At 36.6% G+C, this 25,921-nt stretch overlaps 3 protein-coding genes across 5 annotated transcripts; 1 reads left to right on the top strand and 2 right to left on the bottom strand.

Annotated features, from left to right (window-relative positions):
* Positions 1–11,633: 11,633 nt before the first annotated feature.
* LOC122037929 (peroxisomal membrane protein 13-like) lies at positions 11,634–16,200 on the top strand. Its single transcript, XM_042597418.1, has 5 exons — positions 11,634–11,804; positions 14,899–15,123; positions 15,189–15,493; positions 15,599–15,691; positions 15,771–16,200. The coding sequence occupies exons 1-5, from the start codon at positions 11,780–11,782 to the stop codon at positions 15,972–15,974; spliced, it is 852 nt and encodes a 283-aa protein (XP_042453352.1). The 5' UTR covers positions 11,634–11,779; the 3' UTR covers positions 15,975–16,200.
* A 181-nt stretch (positions 16,201–16,381) lies between these two features.
* On the bottom strand, positions 16,382–17,139 carry LOC122037930 (protein TIFY 5A-like). The gene is made up of 2 exons (XM_042597419.1): positions 16,839–17,139; positions 16,382–16,744 (listed from the first exon to the last, which is right to left on the bottom strand). Exons 1-2 carry the CDS (start codon positions 17,004–17,006, stop codon positions 16,460–16,462), a joined length of 453 nt encoding a protein of 150 aa, XP_042453353.1. The 5' UTR covers positions 17,007–17,139; the 3' UTR covers positions 16,382–16,459.
* A 2,017-nt stretch (positions 17,140–19,156) lies between these two features.
* Positions 19,157–24,194, bottom strand: LOC122037928 (nuclear transcription factor Y subunit A-10-like). Of its 3 annotated transcripts, XM_042597415.1 has the most exons (6): positions 23,936–24,194; positions 23,001–23,380; positions 21,235–21,353; positions 21,079–21,153; positions 19,890–20,027; positions 19,157–19,804 (listed from the first exon to the last, which is right to left on the bottom strand). In XM_042597415.1, the coding sequence occupies exons 2-6, from the start codon at positions 23,272–23,274 to the stop codon at positions 19,511–19,513; spliced, it is 900 nt and encodes a 299-aa protein (XP_042453349.1). In that variant the 5' UTR covers positions 23,275–23,380; positions 23,936–24,194; the 3' UTR covers positions 19,157–19,510. The 3 variants fall into 3 exon arrangements, with proteins under 3 accessions (XP_042453349.1, XP_042453350.1, XP_042453351.1); XM_042597416.1 differs by having other exon boundaries at positions 21,106–21,153; positions 23,001–24,192; XM_042597417.1 differs by lacking the exon at positions 21,079–21,153 and having other exon boundaries at positions 23,001–24,193.
* Positions 24,195–25,921: the final 1,727 nt, after the last annotated feature.

Below are 25,921 nucleotides of genomic sequence, written 5' to 3'. Positions count from 1 at the left end.
AAATTAAGTTGTGTGTTCGGGGCGAACATGGGATGCTTAATTTTATCGGGAGACCAAAACCAATTCCTCCTCTCGGTCCCTATCGTAGCCTCTTATTTATAGAGTACTATACCCACCTATACCCACCTTCTATACCCACCAATAAGGGGTCGGCCAAGCTAGCTTGGGAACAAGCTAGGGCCGGCCTAGGTATAAGATTGGGTGGCCGGCCCTAGCTTGAACCCAAGCTAGTGGGGGCCGGCCAAATTAAATTAAAAAAGAAATTTAATTTTAATTTTTATTATGTGGAAGATATAATTTATTAAAGAGAATTAAAATTAAAATATCTCTCTTGTAAAAGATCTACAAAAGATTAAAGAAAGAGATTAGATCTCTTTCCTTATTTGTAGATTGATGAGATATTTTATTTTCTCTTTAAAAATTATTCACATGTTGTAAAATTAAAATTATAGAAATTTCCTTTTTATCAACCATGAAGAGATTTGAAGAGAAATTTTATTTTTTAAAATTTCCGGAAACAAATTAGGAAGTTTTAATTGTTGATTGAAACTTGTCCAATTTTGTTTTCATTGATGTGGTCGGCCACTTGATTTTAATTGGGGAAATTTTATTTTATTTTTCTCAATTAAATCATGTCAAGGAAATTAAGGAAATTTTATTGTAATTAAATTTCCTAATTTGCCTAGGCCAAGGAATATAAAAGAAGGGGTGAGGGTGCCTTCAAGAGACACAACATCTATTATTTCTCTCCCTCTTTTGTTCCTTGGTGTGGCCGGCCATCCTCTCCCTCTCTTCCTCTTGTGGTGGCCGAACCTCTCTCTCTCCCTTGGAGCTCTTGTGGTAGCCAAATACTACTTGGAGAAGAAGAAGAAGAAGGAGAGAAAGCTAGCATCTCTTGGAGCTTGGTTAGTATTTTGGTTTTTCTTCTTGGAGAAGTTTTCCTTTGTGGCCGAACCTTGCTTGGAGGAGAAGAAGGTGGTTGGTGGTTTCTCATCTTGGTAGATCGTTGCCCACACAACGTCCGAGGTTAGAAGAGGAATACGGTAGAAGATCAAGAGGTTTTTCTACAAGGTATAACTAGTAATTTTTATTTCCGCATCATGCTAGTTATTTATGGAAATAATACCAAATACAAGAGGCTTACGTTCTAGAATTTCGAATATGTTTTTTTCGATGCTGTGTTCTTTTGTTTTTTCTTTTCCTTGTGATTTGATTGTTCTCTTTGGTTAACCTAAAGTTATTTTAGGAAATTAAATATTAGCTTTCTATAAAAGGTTTTGTCTAGTCGGTGGTGGTTGCTCCCATATCCAAGAAGGTCATGTGCCTCGCCACGTCAGTACTGGGAACCAATTATGGAAATTAATATTTAATGGAATTAATAACTTAAGGAGACTTGGGTCGAACGTGTAAAGTTCCGCAGGAGATCCAAGTCAAAACCTAAAAGAACAAATAGATTAAGTTTTGGATCAAACGTGTTAAGTTCCGCAGGCGATCCAAAATTTAATTTAAAAGAACACATGGTAGCTAGGAAAAGGTTCAGACCTTTGTACAAAATTTTTGTACAGTGGAACCTATAGGTTTTCCAAGTAGCAACCAACAATTGGTATCAGAGCTAGGGTTTTGCCTCTGTGTATTTGGTATTAGGTTAATTATGCACATGTCATACATAATTTAGGCAGGTTAATAGTAGGATGTGCTAACTTTGTGGATGCAGGATCCAACTATTATGGCTTTTAGTTATTATGTGTGTGATTGGACCCTTGGACATGTCAAGGGCATTTATATGTGTGTGCATGATTGTATCAAAATACAGCAGGAGCTGTATTTAGTTTTATTAGGATTTTATTTTTGATCTAGATACATGTACATTCCTTTTATGGAATATAGGATCAAATATGTAAAATTCTATTTATGTCGCGGATCGAATCTTGCAAAGCATGGAACCTTCTAAGGACCAGAGGCGCAGCGGAACTAGGAGCAAGATGGATGCGACAGCTAGACCCCAAATATGGCAGCAGCTTGGGATGACAACACACGGAGGACAACTAGAGATAAAAGTCATAATAGTTGAAAATTAGATTATCTATTTATTGCTTTTATATTGTGCTGTGTGTATGTGTTAGTTTACATGCTTAGTAGGCTAGCATAGTTAAAATTCCTCATTTATAAATAACTAAGTGGGAGTGAGATTTTTAAATAAATCCCATGGTCTCCATTACTGGTTTGTAAGTGATGCAAACAAGCTTGCGCGTTGGCTCTGAGTGCCTTCCTCCATAACGGATGAGCTTGTTTGTGGATCACTAGAACAGACTTCCATTTTTGGATGACTATAGGAAGTTAATTAAGAGCGTATGATCTTCCCCAACGGAAGGGGCATAATCTTATTAATGAACTTAGTGTCAAGTAATGGTATACACTTAGACACATCTAATAGTATCCTCCCCATCGGAGTCACTGCTATTATTTGTGTGACCAAAAGACACCAACTATTAATTTTATTTGTCAAAAAGTTAGGTTGACAAGATAATAAAATTAATGGGATAAACCCCTCCTTTTACAAATGTTGAATTTGTATACGTCCACACTAACGTGGCATACAAAATTCACGGTGTTTTGAGGTGTTGGTTAATTTAAAATAGTATTGTTTGAGGAATCAATATTATTCTAAATTTAGAGTTCTGACCAAAAGTTATTTGTGATTCTTAGAATGTCTTTCAACCCATCCATCATACTTCAACAGAATAGACTTACTGGACCAAACTACATAGATTGGAAAAGAAACACGGACATTGTTCTTACTGTTGAAAGCTATAAATTTGTCTTGATGAGCATTGCCGATGCACCCACTGGTGAATCTACCCAAGAGGAGATTGAATATCATAGGAAATGGGTAAAAGCGGATGAGATGGCGCGGTGTTACATTTTGGCTTCAATGTCAAATGTATTGCAACATCAACATCAAGATTTACCAACAGCCTATGATATTATGAACAATCTCAAGGAACTCTTTGGTCATCGGGATAGGGCTTCTAGGCAAGAAGCCATGAGAAAGATAATGACACCACCATGCAAGAGGGTACTCGTAAGGGATCATATCCTAAAGATGATGGCTTATCCGAACGAGATACGATCCTTGGAGGAGAAATTGATGGGAAACCCGGATCGATATGATCCTCCAACGCTACCTAGAAGTTTTGAGCGGTTTTGAACTATAATATGAATAAGAGGGTTTATTCATTAGCGGAACTACTTACAGCAGCAGAAGGATTATTTCGTCATAATGCTCAAATTCACTATCTTGAAAATGGTTCTACTTCTAAACCGAAGGAAAGAAGAAGAAGAAACAAGTTGGTTCAGGAAAGAAAGTGAATAAATCTCAAAGTACGGGATTTAAAGTGAATGAAGAAGAAGGGCAAGTGCTTCATCACAAGCAGTTGGAAGGCGGATCGTCCTCGTAGGAACCAAAACAAAGGTATATCTCATACACTAGTTGTTGAAACATGTTTAGCGGTGTTATCTACCAACCTGGTGTGTAGATACGGGAGCCATCGATCATGTCTGTAATTCCTTGCAGGGGTTCCGAGAAACCCGACGACTATCTGAAGGAGAAATTACCGTCTCATGGGCAATGCTACTAAGGTGGCAACTGTTACGGGAGGCGTCTACTTATCTTTTAGTAGAAATAGAAATTTGATTTTAAGAAATTGTCTTTATGTACCCAGCTTTAGAAAGAATTTAATTTCAGTTTCTAAACTGTTTTTAGATGGATATTCAGTTTCTTTCGATATGATGTAGTTATTAAAAAAAATAAAGTGATTATCTGTTCTGGTGCATTAGTTGGCAATTTGTATACTTTAAATCCAATTTCTTCCACAAAGCAAAACATGGAAATTTATAACTCATCTTCTAACTCTAATAAGAGAAAAGAACCTTCGGAGATGAACCAAGCATATCTTTGGCATCTAAGGCTTGGTCATATTAACTTAAGTAGGATTCAGAGGCTTATAGCCGATGGACTTTTGAGTTCATTTGAGTTGGAAAATTTTCTAACTTGTGAATCTTGCTTGGAAGGTAAAATGACCAAGAGGCCGTTCAAGGCCAAGGGGTATAGAGCCAAAGAAGTGTTAGAATTAGTTCACTCTGATTTGTGTGGTCCTATGTCTGTCCAGGCAAAAGGAGGTTTTGAATATTTTGTCTCTTTCATAGACGATTATTCAAGATATGGATACATTTACCTAATGCGCCGCAAGTCCGAGTGCTTTGATAAGTTCAAAGAATACAAGGCTGATGTGGAGAAACGACTAGGTAAAAGTATCAAGACACTACGGTCAGATAGTGGTGGCGAATACCTCTTAGGAGAGTTTAGGAATTACTTATCGAAGCGGATTCAATCCCAATTGTCTGCACTGGAACACCCCAACAAATGGTGTAGCGAGCGAAGGAATAGGACTCTTATGGAGATGGTTAGATCAATGATGAGTTATTCAATTACCAAATTCGTTTTGGGATATACTCGGAAACAAAGTGTATGTTCCGAACTTAGTACCTTCTAAATCGTTTCTTCTACTCCTATAGAATTGTGGAATGGGCGAAAGCCCGTCTAAGACATATTCGGTTTGGGGTAGTCCAGTAAGATGCCGATAAGTTAGAATCCGTCAGAAGTTCGCGTGTTTGTAGGATATCCCAAAGGAACGAAGGTGATTTATTTTATAGTCCTAAAGACCGGAAGGTCATTGTTAGCACCAATGCCAGCTTTTAGAAGAAGACTATATAATGGATCACAAGCCCGAGCAAAGTTGTTTTAGAAGAACTTAGAGAGGACATGTCTACTTGATACCAATAGTACAAGATGAAGTACCACAAGAGACCGCAACACGTGTCACACATGATACACAACCACGGTGCCTCGTCGTAGTGGGAGGGTTGTAAGGCGACTAGAAGATTCATGTTTTGGGAGAGTCTTGGACTTGATCCGGGTAAACATGAACCTGATCCTGAACATCTGACGAAGCACTCCAAGATATAGATGCAGCATCTTGGCAAAAGGCAATGAATTCTGAAATAGAGTCTATGTACTCTAATAAAGTCTGGGAGCTTGTAGAACCACCTGATGGTGTAAAAGTCGTTTGATGCAAGTGGATCTACAAAAGGAAAAGAGGGACAGACGGGAAGGTAGAGACCTTCAAAGCTAGGCTTGTTGCGAAAGGGTACACTCAGAAAGAGGGAATCGATTATGAGGAGACCTTTTCACCGGTAGCCATGCTTAAGTCTATCCGGATACTCTTATCCATTGCTGCTCATATGGATTATGAGATTTGGCAAATGGATGTCAAGACAGCTTTCCTTAATGGAAGTCTTGAAGAGAACATTCATATGAAGCAACTAGAAGGGTTCATTGAAAAAGGCAAAGAGCATCTAATGTGCAAGCTCAATCGGTCCATTTATGGACTGAAGCAAGCTTCAAGGTCTTGGAACATCCAGTTTAATGAAGTAATCCAGTCGTATGGATTTATTCAGTGTCCGGATGAGTCTTGTGTATACAAGAAGTGTAACGGAAACGTGGTGGTATTTCTTGTACTATACGTAGATGATATTTTGTTAATTGGCAACAATGTCAAGGTATTATCAGACGTAAGGGTATGGTTGTCCAAACAATTTGATATGAAGGACTTAGGAGAGTGTGCACACATTCTTGGGATCAAAGTGATAAGGGATCGCAAGAAAAGAATGTTGTATCTGTCCCAAGCTTCATATATAGATACAATCCTTGCTCGTTTTAGTATGCAGGATTCCAAGAAAGGTTTCTTACCTTTTAGGCATGGAATAGCTCTATCTAAAGAGATGTCTCCGAAGACATCAAAGGAGATAGAAGACATGAAAGCAGTTCCTTATGCTTCGGCTGTAGGAAGCCTTATGTATGCAATGCTATGTACGAGACCTAATATTTGTTTTGCCGTGGGCATGGTTAGCAGATATCAGAGTAACCCTGGACAAGGACATTGGACTGCAGTAAAGCATATATTAAAGTACCTGAGAAGGACTAGAGATTATATGCTAATTTACCAAGCAGACGATTTGATCCCTGTCGGTTACACGGATTCAGATTTCCAATCAGATAGGGACAATAGTAAGTCTACATCAGGCTATGTGTTTACTTTAGGAGGTGGAGCCATTTCATGGAGGAGTGTTAAGCAGAAATGCGTATCGGACTCAACCATGGAAGCTAAGTATGTAGCAGCCTCTGAGGCAGCTAAAGAAGCAGTATGGCTCAAGAACTTTCTAATGGACTTAGATGTGATTCCTGGTTTGCCCAAAATTATCACAATTTATTGTGATAATAGCGATGATTGCAAACTCGAAGGAACCACGAGCTCATAAAGCAAGTAAACATATAGGCGCAAGTACCACCGATACGAGATATCGTGAAGCGAGGAGAAGTTGTCATCGCCAAGATTGCATCACCGGATAACTGCGATCCTTTCACTAAGGCCCTTCCGAAGCTTTTGATCGGCATGTGGAGGGAATGGGAATCAGATGTATGGTAGAAGATATGGCAGCTTAGTCATTAGTATAAGTGGGAGATTGTTGGAGTGTATACTGAAAGCCTAAGCTTTTGTAAACATTTGTCTTGAATAAAGAATCACATTTGGTCAAATTATCTACATTTGTTTGTAGTTGTTCAATTAATTTATATTGTAGATAACATAGCATGTGGTGTCATATGCAGAAGATAATGTTATCAGTACCTTATAAATTATAAACAGTTGCTCACGACCAAAATGGAAAGGAACAAACCATTAAAAGGTCGTAGTGTAATTAGGTATCAGTTTATCTTGACTGTATAATTACACTAGTACACTTAGAGTGTATTGAGTAGGACAATTTGAGGTCGTTTCTTTTATACTGATTTTATAAAGAAACAAAGACCTAGGTTATTATGGAAGTGTGTGCTCTTAATCCTAATATAATAACAAGCACATATATTTGATATTTATTTCTTTAGTTTATCAATGGGTGAGATTTAGTTCGATGAATCAATAAGCCCGATAAGTTGGGAAATGGTATCACTTATAGTGTGTGTTGTTGATTATAGAAGGAAACTGTGTCCTAGAGATACTAGGTTGATAATGTCCCCAAGAGGAGCTCATAAGCATTGTCATGTTAAACCCTGCAGGTGGACTTAGTCCGACATGACAATAAGGTTGAGTGGTACTACTCTTGGACTAAGATATTAATTAAATGAGTTGTCAGTAACTCACTTAATTAGTGGACATTCGATATCTTAAACACAGGGAGACTAACACACTCATAATAAGAAGGAGCCCAAAAAATGTAATTTGGGATTGGTGCGGTAGTTCAATAATAGTTCTCTAGTGGAATAAATTATTATTGATAAAATTAAGTTGTGTGTTCGGGGCGAACATGGGATGCTTAATTTTATCGGGAGACCAAAACCAATTCCTCCTCTCGGTCCCTATCGTAGCCTCTTATTTATAGAGTACTATACCCACCTATACCCACCTTCTATACCTACCAATAAGGGGTCGGCCAAGCTAGCTTGGGAACCAAGCTAGGGCCGGCCTAGGTATAAGATTGGGTGGCCGGCCCTAGCTTGAACCCAAGCTAGTGGGGGCCGACCAAATTAAATTAAAAAAGAAATTTAATTTTAATTTTTATTATGTGGAAGATATAATTTATTAAAGAGAATTAAAATTAAAATATCTCTCTTGTAAAAGATCTACAAAAGATTAAAGAAAGAGATTAGATCTCTTTCCTTATTTGTAGATTGGTGAGATATTTTATTTTCTCTTTAAAAATTATTCACATGTTGTAAAATTAAAATTATAGAAATTTCCTTTTTATCAACCATGAAGAGATTTGAAGAGAAATTTTATTTTTTAAAATTTCCGGAAACAAATTAGGAAGTTTTAATTGTTGATTGAAACTTGTCCAATTTTGTTTTCATTGATGTGGTCGGCCACTTGATTTTAATTGGGGAAATTTTATTTTATTTTTCTCAATTAAATCATGTCAAGGAAATTAAGAAAATTTTATTGTAATTAAATTTCCTAATTTGCCTAGGCCAAGGAATATAAAAGAAGGGGTGAGGGTGCCTTCAAGAGACACAACATCTATTATTTCTCTCCCTCTTTTGTTCCTTGGTGTGGCCGGCCATCCTCTCCCTCTCTTCCTCTTGTGGTGGCCGAACCTCTCTCTCTCCCTTGGAGCTCTTGTGGTGGCCGGATACTACTTGGAGAAGAAGAAGAAGAAGGAGAGAAAGCTAGCATCTCTTGGAGCTTGGTTAGTATTTTGGTTTTTCTTCTTGGAGAAGTTTTCCTTTGTGGCCGAACCTTGCTTGGAGGAGAAGAAGGTGGTTGGTGGTTTCTCATCTTGGTAGATCGTTGCCCACACAACGTCCGAGGTTAGAAGAGGAATACGGTAAAAGATCAAGAGGTTTTTCTACAAGGTATAACTAGTAATTTTTATTTCCGCATCATGCTAGTTATTTATGGAAATAATACCAAATACAAGAGGCTTACGTTCTAGAATTTCGAATATGTTTTTTTCGATGCTGTGTTCTTTTGTTTTTTCTTTTCCTTGTGATTTGATTGTTCTCTTTGGTTAACCTAAAGTTATTTTAGGAAATTAAATATTAGCTTTCTATAAAAGGTTTTGTCTAGTCGGTGGTGGTTGCTCCCATATCCAAGAAGGTCATGTGCCTCGCCACGTCAGTACTGGGAACCAATTATGGAAATTAATATTTAATGGAATTAATAACTTAAGGAGACTTGGGTCGAACGTGTAAAGTTCCGCAGGAGATCCAAGTCAAAACTTAAAAGAACAAATAGATTAAGTTTTGGATCAAACGTGTTAAGTTCCGCAGGCGATCCAAAATTTAATTTAAAAGAACACATGGTAGCTAGGAAAAGGTTCAGACCTTTGTACAAAATTTTTGTACAGTGGAACCTATAGGTTTTCCAAGTAGCAACCAACAACATTATCTAATGATGTTAAAAATATTTTATGAGTTAAGTCATATTCTTCTAAAATTAAACATAAAAATTGTGCGATGTTATGAGCATTATGTGATTCATCAAAAACTCTATATGCTAAGAATATTTTTTGGAGGTTCCAAGTTATCGATCCAATGGCAAGTCACACTCATATATGAATGTTTTTGCCAATGATCACTCCAAATATCGGAACATAAAGAAGCTTTATTATCTAATTTACTAAATTCATCAATTAAATTCTTTTTTTTCTTGTTTACTAATTTTTTAATTTTATGAGTAAGTGCAGTCCTAGGAACATGTTTAGCACATGTATTAAGAGATTCTTTACAAAATCTTCAAATGTGCATTTAGATCCAAAACTAAAAGAAAGATGTTCTACGGAAATAAATTTAGCTAATGATTCTCTTAATTTATTATCCGAATATAAAAATAAATTGGAATCAATACTACCGCTAGTTGAAGAAAATTTTGATAATTGTGTTTGAGAACGGTCGAATCCATATTCCATCGGGTGCTTCGTTTCTATATGTTGTTTCAACAACCCATAGCTACCGCTGGCTTAAAATTTGTAAGAAGCATTGCAGTGCTTACATTTTGCACGTATTTCTCCTAACGGAAGAGTGACATTCTCAAAATGTTTAGTAAAAATAGAAGACTTTAAAGGAGGAAGTTCCCGAACCTTAGAAGTAATTGCATCAGTACTTCCTTGTGTTTCGGGCGTCAGATTCAGAAGGTGCTCGATCTCATCATTGATGGATTGAATGTTGGAGTCTTCCTCCCGCGGATTCATTATTTCCTTTCCCTTTCGAGCTCGAGATGATGCACCTCCACGGTATCCTTCCATTGTAATTGAAAATTGGAAACAAAAGCATATAAAGAATACAAAATTGAGATTAAGAGTAGAAAAGATGTGTGTGAAAATAATGAAATGGGCTCTCTATTTATAGAGTTTGGATAGTAGCAGACACTAAATCATAGTCATTAATAAAAAAAATGGTCAAATGATCATAACTGTTGAAAAAAATACCCAAAACCCCCCCCCCCCCCCCCCCCCCACCCTCCCCAATGGCTAGGAACCGCCGGTTAATTGGCGGTTCAAACCATAAAAAGAAAAAAATTTGGTTGAACCGGTGGGTCGAACCGATGGTCCGCCGGGTTTTCACCAAAGGAACCAGTTTCGCAACTTACCGGGCCGGTTACGATTCGACCCAGCGAACCGGGTCAACGGGCAACCGACCCGTTGACCCGATTACATGCTCGGGCCGGGTCCGAGCCAGACCTGGCCCGAGGTCGAGTCTTCTTCTGACACCTTTCCTAGAATATGCTCGCAATTCATGCGCTTTACAGGGTAGAAATTTCTTTCGTATAGCTAGCAAGGGGAATATTCCCCTGATTCCTTGACAATTGTTACACAAGATGCCAAAAAGGAATATTGAATTATATAACTGATGACCCCCACTATGTTTTGCTGATATGCCGACCGAATCATCTCCAACATCCAGTTGGATTTTGTACTTGGACGAGATTGGGTTGACTGAGTGTTGACCATTCTGAGAACTTGACCTCCTTAAGGACTCAACGCCCGCTCGGGCAAGTAGCCCGAGCTGGGCCAACTTAGCGATCCATTCAGACAAGATGTTCAATCAGATGGATGGTTTGGCCGAGCTGTCTGATTGTACCGCTTGGATCTGATCTAAACTAGGCCGCAACTCGGGATTTCGTTGAGCCGAGCGAACATGGGAATCCGATTAGACAATTTGTCCCATTGACTAGATGATTTGTCTGTGTGATTCCATCGAGTCGGGAGGACTTGGGGATCCAATCAGATAAGTTGTTCGATCGGCTGGATGGTTCGTCCATGCCAACCCAGAGTATTCACTCCTCCTTAATTTTAACAGCCACATGGACAAATTTTATTAACTTCGACTCTAACTTAAAGGTCCAACCTTATTTATCATATCACTACATATGATATGTATCTTTGCATGCATTCTCTACTTTCAGAATATAGAACAAGAATAAAGATCATACAAGATAATGCTCAGTCCTCTCTCACTGATTCCAATTTTGTAGCTGTAAGGCTGTGGATGAGGAAATCAGTCCAGTTACATTTGAAATTAGAAATAAATTTTGAAATGTGAGGAAGATTGAAGAAGAAACGTTAACAGAACTATACGTATCGGGATATTAAAGTACCTCAAATTCCAACAGTTACATCTTACTTCATATAATATTTAATTCCATTATGTATATATATAACAAGTCATCATTTTTTTAACAGTCACGCTTTGCTTTATGGAAGATTATCCGGATTAAAAAGTTTTGTATCTAACAAATTTTAATTATTTAATATAAATCGTGCAACCTAAGGGTGCGTTTGATACGCGTGTTTTCTATTTTCATTTTCTAAAAAACACATATTTTCTAGAAAACAAAAAATAACTTTTTATCATTTTCTATTTTTTAAAAAAACGCTAGCTGTTTTTTTATAAAATAAGCACAAAAAAAACATAAATTAAACATCATTTTTCAAAAAACATATATTTTCTAAAAAATAAAAATAAAAAACACGCATATCAAACAAGCTGACGGATCCGGATGCTAGTTTTATCGGGTGGGATATCGAGGGATCCAAAGTTTCCGTCGTTGGTGTTCGACGCGGTTTGTAAAGCGAAGCAGTCGGCGAAGCCCTCATCGCCTTCGTCGGATAGAGAGAGAGATGGGTTGCAGCGGGAGTTTTTTGTAGATCTGGTTCTGCCATCAATATGGGATCCAACTCTCCACCTGCAGGTAGGTGATTCTCCGGTTACCTTTTTTTTGTTTCATTTTTCGCTCAGGTAGGTGTTTCCCCTGATTTTTTTTTTGAATCCCTTGGGCAAGAATCTTGTTAGGGTTTCGATCGATTTGTTTCCCTACGTTGCTCGAATCTAGTTGTAGGTTTGCATAGTTCATGTATCGATTTCATTCAGAGAGAGGTAGCGTGTAACTAGGGTAACTCAAATTAAAAGTTGAACTTTTGTAATTGATTTGTAGGTTTGCATAGTCCCTTTTCGTTTACTATGAAAAATAAATGGATAAACTCGAGCACTTTATACTTGTGACTTGTGAGCTTAGCTCACCAAAACTATGGCGAAGAAAGTTCGTGAATATACTTGGATACACTCTAATCTAAGGTTTCTCTATGTTTTACTCATATAGTTTGTTCAGGCAATGAAAGGATATATAATTGTGATATTATTTGTGTGTAGTTTTTAAAAAATTCTGAGATTCATTTACATTTTCAAGAAACAAATGAATACGTTTCACTTAGGCTTGGTAAAAAGCTTGTGTTCAGTTAAATCTCAAATCAATTTTTAAATAAACAAGCTAGGACATAAAATTTTTAGCTTGATATATATTGCATTTGTGTTGAGCTCAAAGCTCATTTGTTTTCTAATAAATAAGTTTGAACAAAGTTTTGTTCGCTTATAACCTTGAGTTTATCCACTTTGAGCTTTTAGCTGTGATTTGGTTATTCATCATAATTTTTAATTCTTTAATCATATGGGGAAGTATTGTCAAATGTATTGTTTGCTAGGTATTAGTATCTCATAAAAACATAATGCTTTAAAAGACTTTGTTGAAAAAATTATTGAAATGTTGTGATCATCAATTTCTCGTTAATTGATTGACTGATATAGGCATAGTTAATGCTCACACAAAACTTTGACAGGAGCAATTATCTTTCCGCCTTTCGTATTTTGGGGTAAGTTTATGTAGAATTGTTAGATCCTATGATTAAAATACCTCGCTGAGTTAACTAAGTCCACGAAATCAGGCCTTATCCAGGGATTGTGAAATTGATGTGTGAACTTACTGTAACGATCAGATGAGTCAAACATGTTTGTTGCAACTTGTGGTTCACACATGTCACTTTGGAATTCGATCTCCATCGTGCTCTTGCTTGAAGACATTTCAGATAAGGTGCTCTTGACGGATGATTCCTCATCTCTGGACCCTTTTCACCACGTTGCTGCATGTTGTTGATTTATAGATCTGCATAACCCAGATTTAATTGTCCTTGCTCTTCTGCACCAACCAACATTCAAAGCTTGGCAGCCAATGCCCATTTCACTGTTACCTTTGTGAGGTTTCCCTCATATTGTGTCAACATAGGCTTGCCGCCGGAAGGAAGGAGGCCTTTGTCCTATTGCCTTCTGGAATGAAATCCAAGTAGGATAAAAGCACATGACACTCTCCTCCTCTCTCTGAAAACCTAGAAGAGATTACATAGAGAAAAAAGAGAGAGGAACAAATGCATCCCAAATGCCTTAGAAAAAACAAATGAGGTTAAAAATATGTGTGATGCAAGAGAGGTTAAGTAGAAAAAAAGTAATGAAAGAAAGAGGTGGGAACAAGGTTTAAAATTTCGACCCGTGCCGAGGTTTCGGTCTCAGACCGGAACGATACGGTTTCGGTATCGTATCGTGCCGTGCCGATACAGTTTCGATATTTTTTTATTAATATATAGTAATTATTATATAGATATATTTATTGTATATAATTTTAAAATAAATTGTATATTGATTTTATATAAGTTGCTTGAACAACTTAATATGGTTAAAAAAAATAATTAAATATAATTTTCTTTAAAGATGTATTAATTACTCGAATTAAAATTGATACATCATAATTATATAGATTAATTGTTTATTCATTTAATTAATTATTAATTTAAATCTTATATATTTAAAATGGTAAAAAAATTAAAATATAAATTAAACAGCAAAAAAATAATAATAATAAATTATTAGAATATAAATATGATTTATTAGATTTTTTTTAAAAAAAAAAAAATTAAATAAATTTAAAACAGTAAAAAAAAAAATTAATATCAATTAAGTTTTTTAAAATTTTTTTTTTAAATTTTAAATATATTTTATAGGGATAATTTAATTAGGGTTTATAAAAACCTATTCAAAATATCCCACTTAGGAATTGTTTAATTAATTAAAAAAATTTCTTTTGTAACAGTCCGCCCGTGCGCCCGATCCCGCGATCCACGATCGCGATCGCGATCGCGCGCTGCGGAGCGCGACGCCTCCGCCGGCGGTGGAGGCATCGCGCGACGCTTCCGCCGCCGCGGGAAGCGTCGCGCGACGCCTCTGCCGGCGGCGGAAGAGTCCTGCGACGCTTCCGGTGGCAGCGAAATTTGTTCTCCTCATGTGCCGGTTTCGGTTCGTCACCGGAACGGTAAATTTCGACTGTTTCGGGCGGCACGGCTCGGCACTTCAAACACTGGGTGGGAATATGTGATGTTATTTTGAATTAGACGGTTGACGATGATTCCTTTCTACTAGTTTATGTTTTTTTTCACTTCATTTGCAAGGAATTATATTGAATTTTGTTAAACCTCACAATCCATCCTATGCTCTGAATCCACAAGCCCTTGTTCAATATTGCTAATTTTTTTTAGGCATATTAGGTGAATCAAGGCCAGCTATATGTTCAATGTTCGAGGTTCAACCTTTTTATATTTTCTTTGTATATTTAGTTCATAAGTGAATTCTTTTTTATAAGATATTTCTAATATAAATTTTTGTCTGGTCTTCATATGTTTAAGAATTTGGTCTTCCACAAATTCTGAGTGTTACATAACTACTAATGCTTGTTCAGCCACTACTCCTATTGTATTAGGTTTTATTCAGCATTCTAAGGAGAAGGAGACACTGTAAAAGCTGATGATCTGCTTTTTCTTTCCTTTTTTAAATTTTGCATACAAATTTAAGCATGTAGTCAAGTCTGTCATAGAGAAATTAGATCGAGTTTCATGTGTTGAGTTTATTTGGGGACCACACATATAAAGATTTTTGAATTGAATTGCAAATTTTTTTTTCTTCTGTAGGTGCTCCACCACCAAAACCATGGGAAAGAGCTGGTGATTCATCAAGTCCTGCACCATTTAAGCCACCATCATCGGGCAACACTAGTGATGTCGTTGAAGCATCTGGCACTGCAAAACCTGGTGAAATTGTTCCAACTGTTGACAGGAATATTACTACTACCAATAATACTCTCACAGGACCTGTTCCTCCAAGGCCATGGCAGAACTATGGCACCAGTTACGGAGGTACTACGTTTGGAAATTTTTATTTTCAAAATTTATTAGTCTTGATGCTCTCATTTCTATTGTAGGTTACGGATCAAATGTATACAATTCGAGCTATGGTTCTGGCATGTATGGCTCCTATGGGGGTGTTGGATCCTATGGGGGTAGTGGATCATATGGTGGCGTTTATGGTAACAATATGAATTCGGGCTATGGGAGTTTGTATGGAAGTTCAGGAATGTATGGAGGTGGCATGTACAATAGTGGCCTTGGTGGCCCTATGGGCAGCTATGGTATGGGCATGGGAGGTCCTTATGGTAACCAAGATCCAAATAATCCATTTGGTCCCCCATCATCCCCGCCAAGTTTCTGGATGTCCTTTCTTCGTGTGGTAGATAAATTTGTGACTGCAAACTTAATTATTACCAACTTAGAACTCTCTCGCTGATTTGACGATGTTATTATTCTACTTACGAAATTAAAATCCATTTCGTAGATGCAAGGCGTTGTGAATTTCTTCGGCCGAATTTCTATACTCATAGATCAGAATACTCAGGCTTTTCACTTGTTCATGACTGCCCTTCTTCAGGTTAGTTTTCCTTTGCCAAATTTGGCGCTATTTTTTTTACTTGACAGAATATTGTTAACAACTTATTTGACATCTGTAGCTTTTCGACCGGTCTGGAATGTTATATGGCGAGCTCGCAAGATTTGTTTTGAGGATACTGGGCATCCGAACAAAGCCTAAGAATCAGCAGCAACCAGGACCTGGCGAATTTCCTGTACCTGCTGGCCAAAATTTCCTCGACGGACCTAAAGCTAGCGGCACATGGGACGGTGTTTGGGCCGGCGACACTAAGCCTTCTTCTTAGACATGCTAAATTCTTTGAGCTCTGTGCGTTTGTAACCTAAATGTCGAATGGTATAACGTGCTTTCCATGGTCATATATGCACTTAGCTGGGACAGTGTCGGCATGCTACTCTCCCACTAGTGTAATACTTACTTTCAAAAAGGAATGACAACGTATTACAAACGATGTAAAACATGCGTCGCTCTGTTTATCTTTGTTCAATAATTTAAACGATTTTCTTCCTGTAGATTGCAGATTCTTTGAACTTCTTTGAGTAAAAATTAGTCATACTGGCACATGGTGGTTGAAACTTCAAAACAACTTGATTTGATCGTAACACGATTTCCCGAAGAATGATCTTTGTTTTGAAGATCCTCTTTTGTTTTGAATCAACAGTTAATTAGCCATTGATATCAATTCCTTTTAAATTTATATAACTAAATCTATCCAGTATTATTAAATACTTTAAAAAAAATCTATTTTCCAAGTAGAATTACATGTGGGTATCAAGATTTGATGGAGGACAAAGGTTCTGAAGTGTGCATATAATAAGGCGATGTAGCAAGTGATCTGGACTTCCTCTTCTGGAGAAACCGCTGCAGTGATCGCTTCATCGGAAGCTTAGGGTTCATGAGGAGCTGCTGCTCCACGGATAGAGGCGGTCGTCGCACCGCCGAGCGATGATGAAGCAGCAGCTGCGAGGGAGAGGATTCCTTCTCCTTTGCTTGTGTACTCTCCTTCCTCCATTGATCATCCATCTCTTTCGTGGCCATGCAGATGATTGCTCTCGCCTGTTTAATTTCCAATGGTAAATAAATAAATCGCTGCGAACTAAAAGTTAAATAAACATTTTGAGAGGAAAAAAAAAGAGACAGAGTCACAAACCTGAAGGTCTGTGACGTTGCGGATACAAATCTGGCCATTGTAAAAAATGGTGATCTGTTGATTCCCCTGCTGCTCCACTCCGCAAAATCTGGGCGTGCTCGAACGGCGGTCGCCGTCAGCGCTCGCGTTGCCGAGGCGAAGCCGGAGGTCGATCGAGTCGCGACTCATTCTCGTCGTCGATCTCCGGTCGAACAGCTCGGCGATCTCTTTGCGGTAGGAAAATGATCGAGGTCGAGGATTACTTAGCTTGCAAGGGAAGAAATGGAATTCGATATTGCGACGGAGAGGGAGGAGCTGGTTTTATAGGATTGAAGAAGTGTGAAAGAAAAAACAGGGAGAGCGCGCGCGCGCGGGGGTCGGGCGCACGCGGCGAGGCCGAACTCCGCCGCGTGCAACTCGTGCCCATTTCCCACATCGAGCACGTTTTGATGCCGCCGCTTTATCTAAATACAGCTGCTCACTGCTCAGAACAGTGTCTGTAATCGGCTGGAAAGAAGTGGGCTCTAGCCAGCTAATTCAATGCACGTGTTTTCTTTATTAAAATTGAGATCGGAGCTGTCGCGGGCAAAATGATGCGGCAAACGCTTCTTAATTTTTTTTTTTAGATAAATATACGAATCTTAATTTTGATAAATTAATATACGGTTGACAAAAAAAAAAAAGTTAGGTTGGTGGATCGTGGGTATTTTTAAATTTATTTTAATAGCTGGTGAAGTATTTTTATGAGATTGAATTAATTATTTTTAAAATTAATTAATATAAGTTGAATATCACGTGTCAAATTAAAAAAAATTAAAATCGGAGTTATTAATGGATGGTACATTTAGTTAGTAAAACAAAATTGGACAAAAATAAAGAATATTTTTTTCTAAATAATTAAAAGAGTAATTCATTACATTTTTCATCATGTACTTCTCTTCATATCCGTGAGAACGATACTAGGAATAGATCTACATTTAAGTATTATTTTCATAATTATCTCACATATATCTTTTATCTAAATCCTAAAATTGATCGGGCGCATTGTAGTCATTATGAAATCATAATTATTACACGTGTTATAACAATTACAATATAATTTCATAATTACTATAACTATAATAGTTATAGTAAACTTTAATAAAGAGCATTAAAATTTTTTAAGCCTTTAAAAATATTTTTGAAGATGGTTTTGGCCTAAGATCATGTCGTTACAAATCATATAAGGTAACAAATATAGATCTCTGAATGAACTTCGATTTAATATATTGTGTATCCCGTAATCCAATTCGAATTAAAAAAATATGGTCTCTCAAAACCTACTTAACATTCACGGTTTTATAATTACTACAATTGTATAGTAATTATGGGTTCGTAGTTGTTATAATGCGCTTATGATATACAATTGCAGAGCCAGGCATGAACTTGTGTTGTAGCCCGAGGACCTAGCTGTTGCTAATGTTAATTTTGCTTATATATCCCATTAATGTTAAATTTTCAAATCAAAAGAGAAGCCCTTTAGCTTAGACATCCATTTGAAAGCCATTTTTAGCCTGAACGGGATATAATTTCTAGCTCTATCAGTGTCGATATAAGATTTAGACAGGAAATATCGATAAAAGATAATAATGAAAATTGTATATAGTAATGAATAATTGAGTAATTATAACGTCTTTTGATTAAAAAATTAAAATGGAACGGATGATTTCAAAGATAAAAAGTAGCCTATTGATTTTTGGCCAATAAAATTGTCCCTGTTGTTCGAACCTTTGTGATAAAAGAAAATTGAAATAAGGAACGCCTAAAATGTTTATAGTAATTCAAATGTTTTACTGGAAATATCATTTCATGAATAGTTAGTAGTGGTTACCGGTTAAGTTTGGTGGGAGAGAAAGTTTCCCCAAAATAAAAGGAGAAAAACGACTCGAGAAACATTTTTCTTTTATTGATAATCACATTTGTTGCGTGGGAAATGGAACAAATTGGAAGTGCATGGTAATCGATGAGCGGTCGTGTCTGAATTTGTTTTCATCGTGTAACGTTGAGTATCCAGCTTGATCGACTTATCTACTTGAATCGACACTATCATTATCCATTCCATCTTATTTTCGTTTTTAATATGCAGGGGCAGGTTGATTTTCGAAATATTTATCGGGATTTAAAACACTCGTATTTATTCTTCTAACTGCACTATCGGAGTCATATGGCTTTGATCGATTAATTTGAACCTATTGTTGATTCTCATTTCTTTCTGGTGGAACCGATCGATCCAATCAAATTTCACATAATTGATAGGGGTGCAAACGAATGAAACCTACTCACAAGTTTTCCAAACCGACTCCAGAAATATTTAATTTGTATTTAAAATTAACAAATTCGATACTCAAACTTACATAAGCACAGAGACCACAATTTAATAGTACTATCACCACCTAAATGAGACCATAATTAATACATCCACCAAATTGGTTTAGGAGTAAATGCACAAAGGACTTCCCAAGGCTGCTGTCCTCTCCCAGGAACAGCAGTCTGATGATTTCAGAATTCCCAATGCAGATGAGCCAAGAATGAATTGCCTAGAACAACCAGATGACGGCAAAGTTATGCTTCTATCTGACTGTTCAGAGTTCTGGGGAGGGGGAATCAACGATAAGTGATGTTCTCAATCGCCCTCCTCCACAGCATCCATCTCGTCAGACTTTGAGATAGCAGCAGCCATCAGCTGCTGCACCCCAGCTGCTGCAGATGCTGCTGGTCGTTCCTTGTCCACCATCGACCATGTTGACGTGGGAATGGAAGGGAGATGGAGATGGATGCAGACGTTCGACGTAATGATGATTGCTATGATCCACGTGAAAGATGGAGCTTGCAAGGACTGCATTGTTTTCGCTCTGTCCATTGCCTTCCTTTTTGGTGTTTGCGAAGCGGCCGCCGCAGCCTCGCACCCGTCTCATAGCATGAAGATGGCGTGACTCGTGCAAATATGGCTGCACAATAACAAAGAGAAGATTATGGAAATAACAATGGATCTATGGACTGAAAGAGAATATTATGCTATGAAAAAACTGTTACCTTCCTAACTTTGCTGGTTTTGCTGTCTTTCTCTGCCTTGGCACGGGCTTTGCGGCGACGGAGAATTGCGTGGAATTGCTTTCCATTCACATAAATTAGGCCTTCAGGTATCTCCATTGGTAAAGGCACACACCCATTCTGCAATATGAATCTGTAAATTTCTAGTTATAGTAATCGAGAGTTAGTTTAAGTAGTATTCTAAGTGACTCTGTAGATGAAGTAAGAATTTGGTTAGTACAATTCTTTGTCGATTCTAGCAAAAGCTAAATAGATAATGATATTGAACTCATTGATAGTATAATTGGAAAAGTTTTACGCTAATACAATGACTGATAGGGATGAAAAAGAAACCTACTGAGGAAAGGTTTTATGTTAATATAAATGAAATGTAATTTCCATCACAAAACAGTTAAAAGGAATGGTTAAAAGGGATGAATAAGAGACCTATTGATCCACTTGGTTTATTATTCAATAATGAGAGATTGACAACGATATCATTCGTAGGTTTTAAGTATGAATGGAGATTGAGCTGAATAGAATTCCTGATTGATGCTTATGAAACGAAACAATAAAAAAATTATTGTAATACATATGAGAGTTGAGATTGGATACGTAGCAATCAGGATGAATAAGGATATTAAAATGATAGCATATGAGCAAGACGTGTAGCTTTCCCTATCAATGATACACTGAGAGATAATTAGGTTAATATGAAATTGATAATGCCAAGTAAATTTTACAATACGATAAGTTGAATGAATTAGACTGAAGGTGAAAGTAAAGCAAAAAATGAACAAAGTGATCTCTAGTAAAGTCTAGTTTTAGTAGCAGCCATGAAACCTTACATGAAGCTTATGCAGAATAAAAACGTATTTTCGATGCACGGTTCATCAGTATGGTTATGTTTGTACTATTTAAAATTTTAGTCTTGGTCCCAAATTAACAAAACGATTAACTACTTGTGAAGTTTATGAACATAAATTGACTTGGCCTGTATAAGGCTATTTTCAGAAAATCAGGAAACAAAAATAAAGTCAATGTATCAACTGAGTGATTAACTCAGTTTGAAATGCCACAAAGGTCTAGTAATCCAACATTTCAGTAGCATAAATTGATGACCACACTTCACAAATGAAGGAATTGAATTCCAAAGGAACAAAAAAAAAGGTATAAAATATTTACTAGTCACCAAAATAAGGGAAAAGGAGCGACCAACCAATGCTTGAGCTTCATAAGTTGCATAAAGACCATAGCTAGGACAAATCTACATTGGTGAGAGAAAATAAGAATGAAAAATCAAAGCAATAGTAAACTTAAACTGAGAGCATGACAAACAATAACTTACCACAGTCTGTTCACCAAATCTATGTTCCAAACCACCTGGGTTGTCTGCTGGTAGAGATTGTAGAAAGAAGGGCATCATATGTTCCTGAGTTTTCGGTTCCTTCACAATATACTTGGGGCCTAAAGTAAGCAGATGTAAGTGGACAAGTTCACAGTACAAGTACTAATCAACAAAAACTACAATAGAAAAACCAAAAGACATGGTTCATGCTGCTTGGAATCAGTTGCATCACGTACATAGAGTTCACAAGTCACACCATTGAAACACAATAATTTTAGTATCCTTGCTAAAGAAAGTTATTTCACAATTGTAGTACAGCTAAAATACATGTTTGTGTTCTGCATTGAAGGGTCTTGATGTGGTTGAAACTTTTCAATACATTAGTCAATAAATGAATTTAGTTAATTAGAATATCAATATTGATGTAAGCTTATATAGAGTTTAATGAAGTGATAGATTCATTCAGGAAACACAAATAGTTAGGACAAACTCACAGCCTAAGCTTGATGATAATTTGCTGGTGACGATAAGAAATCGATGATGATGATGATTAACCTAGTGCATTACATGCAAACTTTGTTATGATTTTATATTCAATACATTGAAAAATGCCCAATATTTTTTTCCTTTTTGGTAACCACAAAGTGTCCACTTACCATATTGTTGGACATGAGACTATTATTGTTTGTAGTGGAGGTAACAAGATTATATCCCAACAACGTTGTTATATAGATTCGATCCTGGTATATTGGCATCACAAATACCTGGTTACATCCCTTGTCTTAATTGAGCGTCAGAGCAAGGATTCGTAGTGTCATTCAATCAACACACACTTGCTTTGTTTCGTAGAATCGAATAAATATTGAAGGAAACACAAATTCAGTGTAAAATAGTTGCAGGAATCTGACAAAAGGGAGCAACAATCACTATAAAAACTGTAAAAAGCTGAGCATTTTCCTGTTGTCTTATTTTTACAACAGTGTAAATAATGCAAAATAGGAATATAGTTTTTAAGAGTTTTTAAACTTTTAAGTGTGTAGTTCATAACATCTCTGTAGCAGAAGAAGCTTCTTAAAGAAGGGTTTAAAGTTGACAAATGACAATTGTTTATTCTAGGGTGTAAAGAAATTCGATATGTTTTTAATTTAGAATGTAGAATAGTTTTGCTAGGAGTCTAATTAGATTGGTGTGTTTCCTATGTATTCAATTTGCTTCCTAGTTTGTTTGGGTGAAATCTATTAAAGAGGTGTAATTTTTAATAAATTTATCATCTATCAAGTAATAAAATTCTTCTTTGTTTAATCTCTTTGTTAGATCCTAATCTTGGAGTAACCTTAAAATTGGGCTTTTACAGTTTTTTTCTTTCAGATTTCTTTCACTTAGCTATCCTCCTTTTCAGTATCATTTATTATGTGAAGCAAAGTCATGTTCGTGTCCCACCTAAAAACTCCTGTTTGTGCAGCAATACCAGTATGGCTTATCATTGGTTGAACTAAGTGTGCTCTGAAACAAAAGAAGATGGGAATCATAATGAGAGAGTAGACTAGCATCTTAAATAATCTAGCCTCAAAAGTCATGTAGAACTTTAAAAAATTTCACAGAACAAAATTTAGAGATTATGTCACTTAGGCAAACTTCAACACTTGGCGATTTGGCGTCTCAAATTGAAAGCCAGCCGCAGGAAAACAATAAAAAAGTGAATGTTCCAATGACATGATTGAAACAGCAGCAAGAAATAAGAGAAAATGGCACAGCAAGAAGGTTACCTGGGAATATGGTTAACTTTGGTATTGTATTCCACCCGTTATCTGGGTTTTCTAGCCACTGCCTTGGATCAATAACATGATTCAATTCTCGTGACACAGCTGGAGGCTGGTCCACCACATTGGCATGGTCCCAAGATGGAGGCTTCAGCTGGCCGAAAGACTCCCCGTCGAGAGTTTGAGATCCAATCAACAAAGGCACTAGATCTGCATGGGCTGTCTGAGAACCCTTTGCTTGTCGAACTCCATGATTCCCGAAGGAAATTGGTGTTTGCATTGTGTTCAGTCTCCAAACACAATATCAATCAGAAACTTGTTCCATGTCTGTCTCAAACTGTTATTACTGCTTCTCAACTACGATGATCAAACCAATCCTCCATTACCTGCATGCAGCTCGAATCTTGGAGCCTTACACTTCGTGTACAAGTTTACAACGAATCGAAGGAAACTTGAATTCGAAACGAAAACTTTGATGCGCGAAACCAAAACTCACGAAGTAAATTAACTGACCGATCAGACAAACAAAGTCAAGCTGATATCTAGCATCAAACAGAGTGAAAAAGCGAAATACACGACAAGGAAGACAAAAAGATCAGTTTGAAGGAGATAGTTTTCCAAAAATCAAAGCAGAACGCCTTTTCTCCCCTTCTTTATCCCAAAACTTTCGGGAAAAACGATTCCGGGATTCTAGTTCAGTTGTTACGGCGAGAACACAAACAACAAGAAACCAAAAGGAAAAAAAAAATCCAACTCGCAATGATTTCCGAGATTCAAACTGTGCAACAACCAAAAGACCAGAACCCAAACGGACCAGAGACGAATCTGCATCCAAATTTCACTCGCGGAAACCCCACTATAGTAAAGAACAAGCACCCAACCACCGTAAGAGGGCCGCGAAAACAACTCAAAAGCAAAGAGATGGAGGCGGCGGCGCTCACACTTGAGCCGAAACCGCCGCCTAAACCGCTTGATCCATCGCCGGGTGAAATGGCATAGACGCCTATGGCACGGAGTAGGCGGCAAGAACGAGCACCGGAGCCGTTGAGGGGACGAAATCACTGGGAGAACGGATTTTATGCCCAATCTCTCCAAAAAGCCATCGGCATCGGGTGAAGAGGAATTCTTGAGAGCACTGTAGACGCATAATGGCAGGCATGTGTTCGTCATCTACCACTCGTTGCTCAGTGATACAGGCTTCTATTCACATTTCGCCTTTTCTTTTGGTGCTTCGGGTTGCTGCGCCACGTGTGAACATAAATTAATTCAAAATTAACAATTAAATATTGATGTCATTACTGCTCAACTAATTTTACAAACACTTGACCACCAAACAAAAGATTTAATTGTTAATTAACTCAAAGTTAAACACACATGTATTAATTATTATTATTATTATTAAACGAGAAAAAAAACGAGAAAAAAAAAATAATGGAGGCGTACAATAAAAAATATAATTAAAATTTAAAAAAAATGTGAAGTTCGTAATGGCTTTTGGGCTGATCCATCCAAGTGGCGACGTGGCAGCCACCCGATAAAAAGGGCGCCGTATTGCGCTTTGACGCTGTGGATTCCGTTCGAATTAATAATAATAATAATAATAATAATAATAATCCTTTAAATCTTTAATTATTATTTTAAATTATTGAGTGAAATAGTGGGGGACATTTTGATTTAAAAAAATAAAAAGTCTCCTTTGAGCCTCTAAACTCCACAACTTTATAAATTTCTTCCTATAACCATAAATTAAACATACAATTTGATATTGGTTTTGATAATGTTCGAATTATTCTGTTTGAATGAAGGGAGTTGAAAAGATGATGATGGGATGAGACGGAATGAAGATCTCGATTCTATAAAATAAAATTAAAATTAAGGAAAGGGTCCTTGTGGTAATCCTTTGACGTTGAAGTCAAAATTAAGAAGAGAAATTCATAAAATAGAAAATCTTATCTTCCTCATACATAGCGTACTATTTTATATATTTTTTTATGATTATTCATCTGTTCTTATTTAATAATATTGATTGACAGAAGCGTATATTGATGATAAATATAGTGTTCTTTTTTATTTTTGATTTTCTTATATTTAATGATAGACAATATGTTCTCTTTTGTTTTCTTGTCTTCTCCTGTGTATCCTCCCGTGTAATGTTATTCTTTGCGCCAGACAGGTGGTCCGAGCGGCTCGTTTCCCTGCCGACTGACCCATGATGTCCTGATCGATCGAGTGATGTCCGCTCAGTCACTCCTTTGCTAACCAGTGTTGACCACTTTAACTTTGACCGACACTGTACCAACTGACCCGTGACAAATGGACTCTTTTTTATCACCGTATCATATCTCATCACATCATTATCTATCTTCTCTATTTACAATTTTTATTTATAATATTCATTTATCCCGTATCAAAAATATATATTTATAATATACATTTTAATTAATTTATTAATAATATATTAGTTTTATTTAATACTTTTTAATAAATTATTAATTTAATAATTAATATAAAATCACCGTTTCATTAAATTTTCTATTTAAAAAAATAATGACTGACGTGGCCCATGCCTACTATTTTTTTTTTTTTTTTTTGTTTTTAAACAACTAGACGAGGGGCCATGCCTACTATTTTTTTCGTTTTTAAACAACTATGACCCAGCATTCAAAATTATATGCTAGATTTCTAGATTTATAAAATTTATATTATTTATAATATTATTGGATTTACAAAACAACTTCTTAGATTTTATAAATCTAGCGTTACAATTACCCGTGCATAAAATTTCTATCAATAAGGGTTTCAAGTTTCGGAGACGGATAAAATTATATTTAATTTATTATACTTAATTTTACTTTATATTTTACAAAAGATTATTTACTTGAAATTGTGACCTCAAAATCACATTATCGCAATTTTACCATTACTGC

Source organism: Zingiber officinale, chromosome 1A (assembly GCF_018446385.1).
Source record: "Zingiber officinale cultivar Zhangliang chromosome 1A, Zo_v1.1, whole genome shotgun sequence".
Lineage (NCBI taxonomy): Eukaryota > Viridiplantae > Streptophyta > Magnoliopsida > Zingiberales > Zingiberaceae > Zingiber > Zingiber officinale.
Note: the sequence above shows the minus strand (reverse complement) of the source record. Positions and strands in the feature narration are given on the sequence as shown.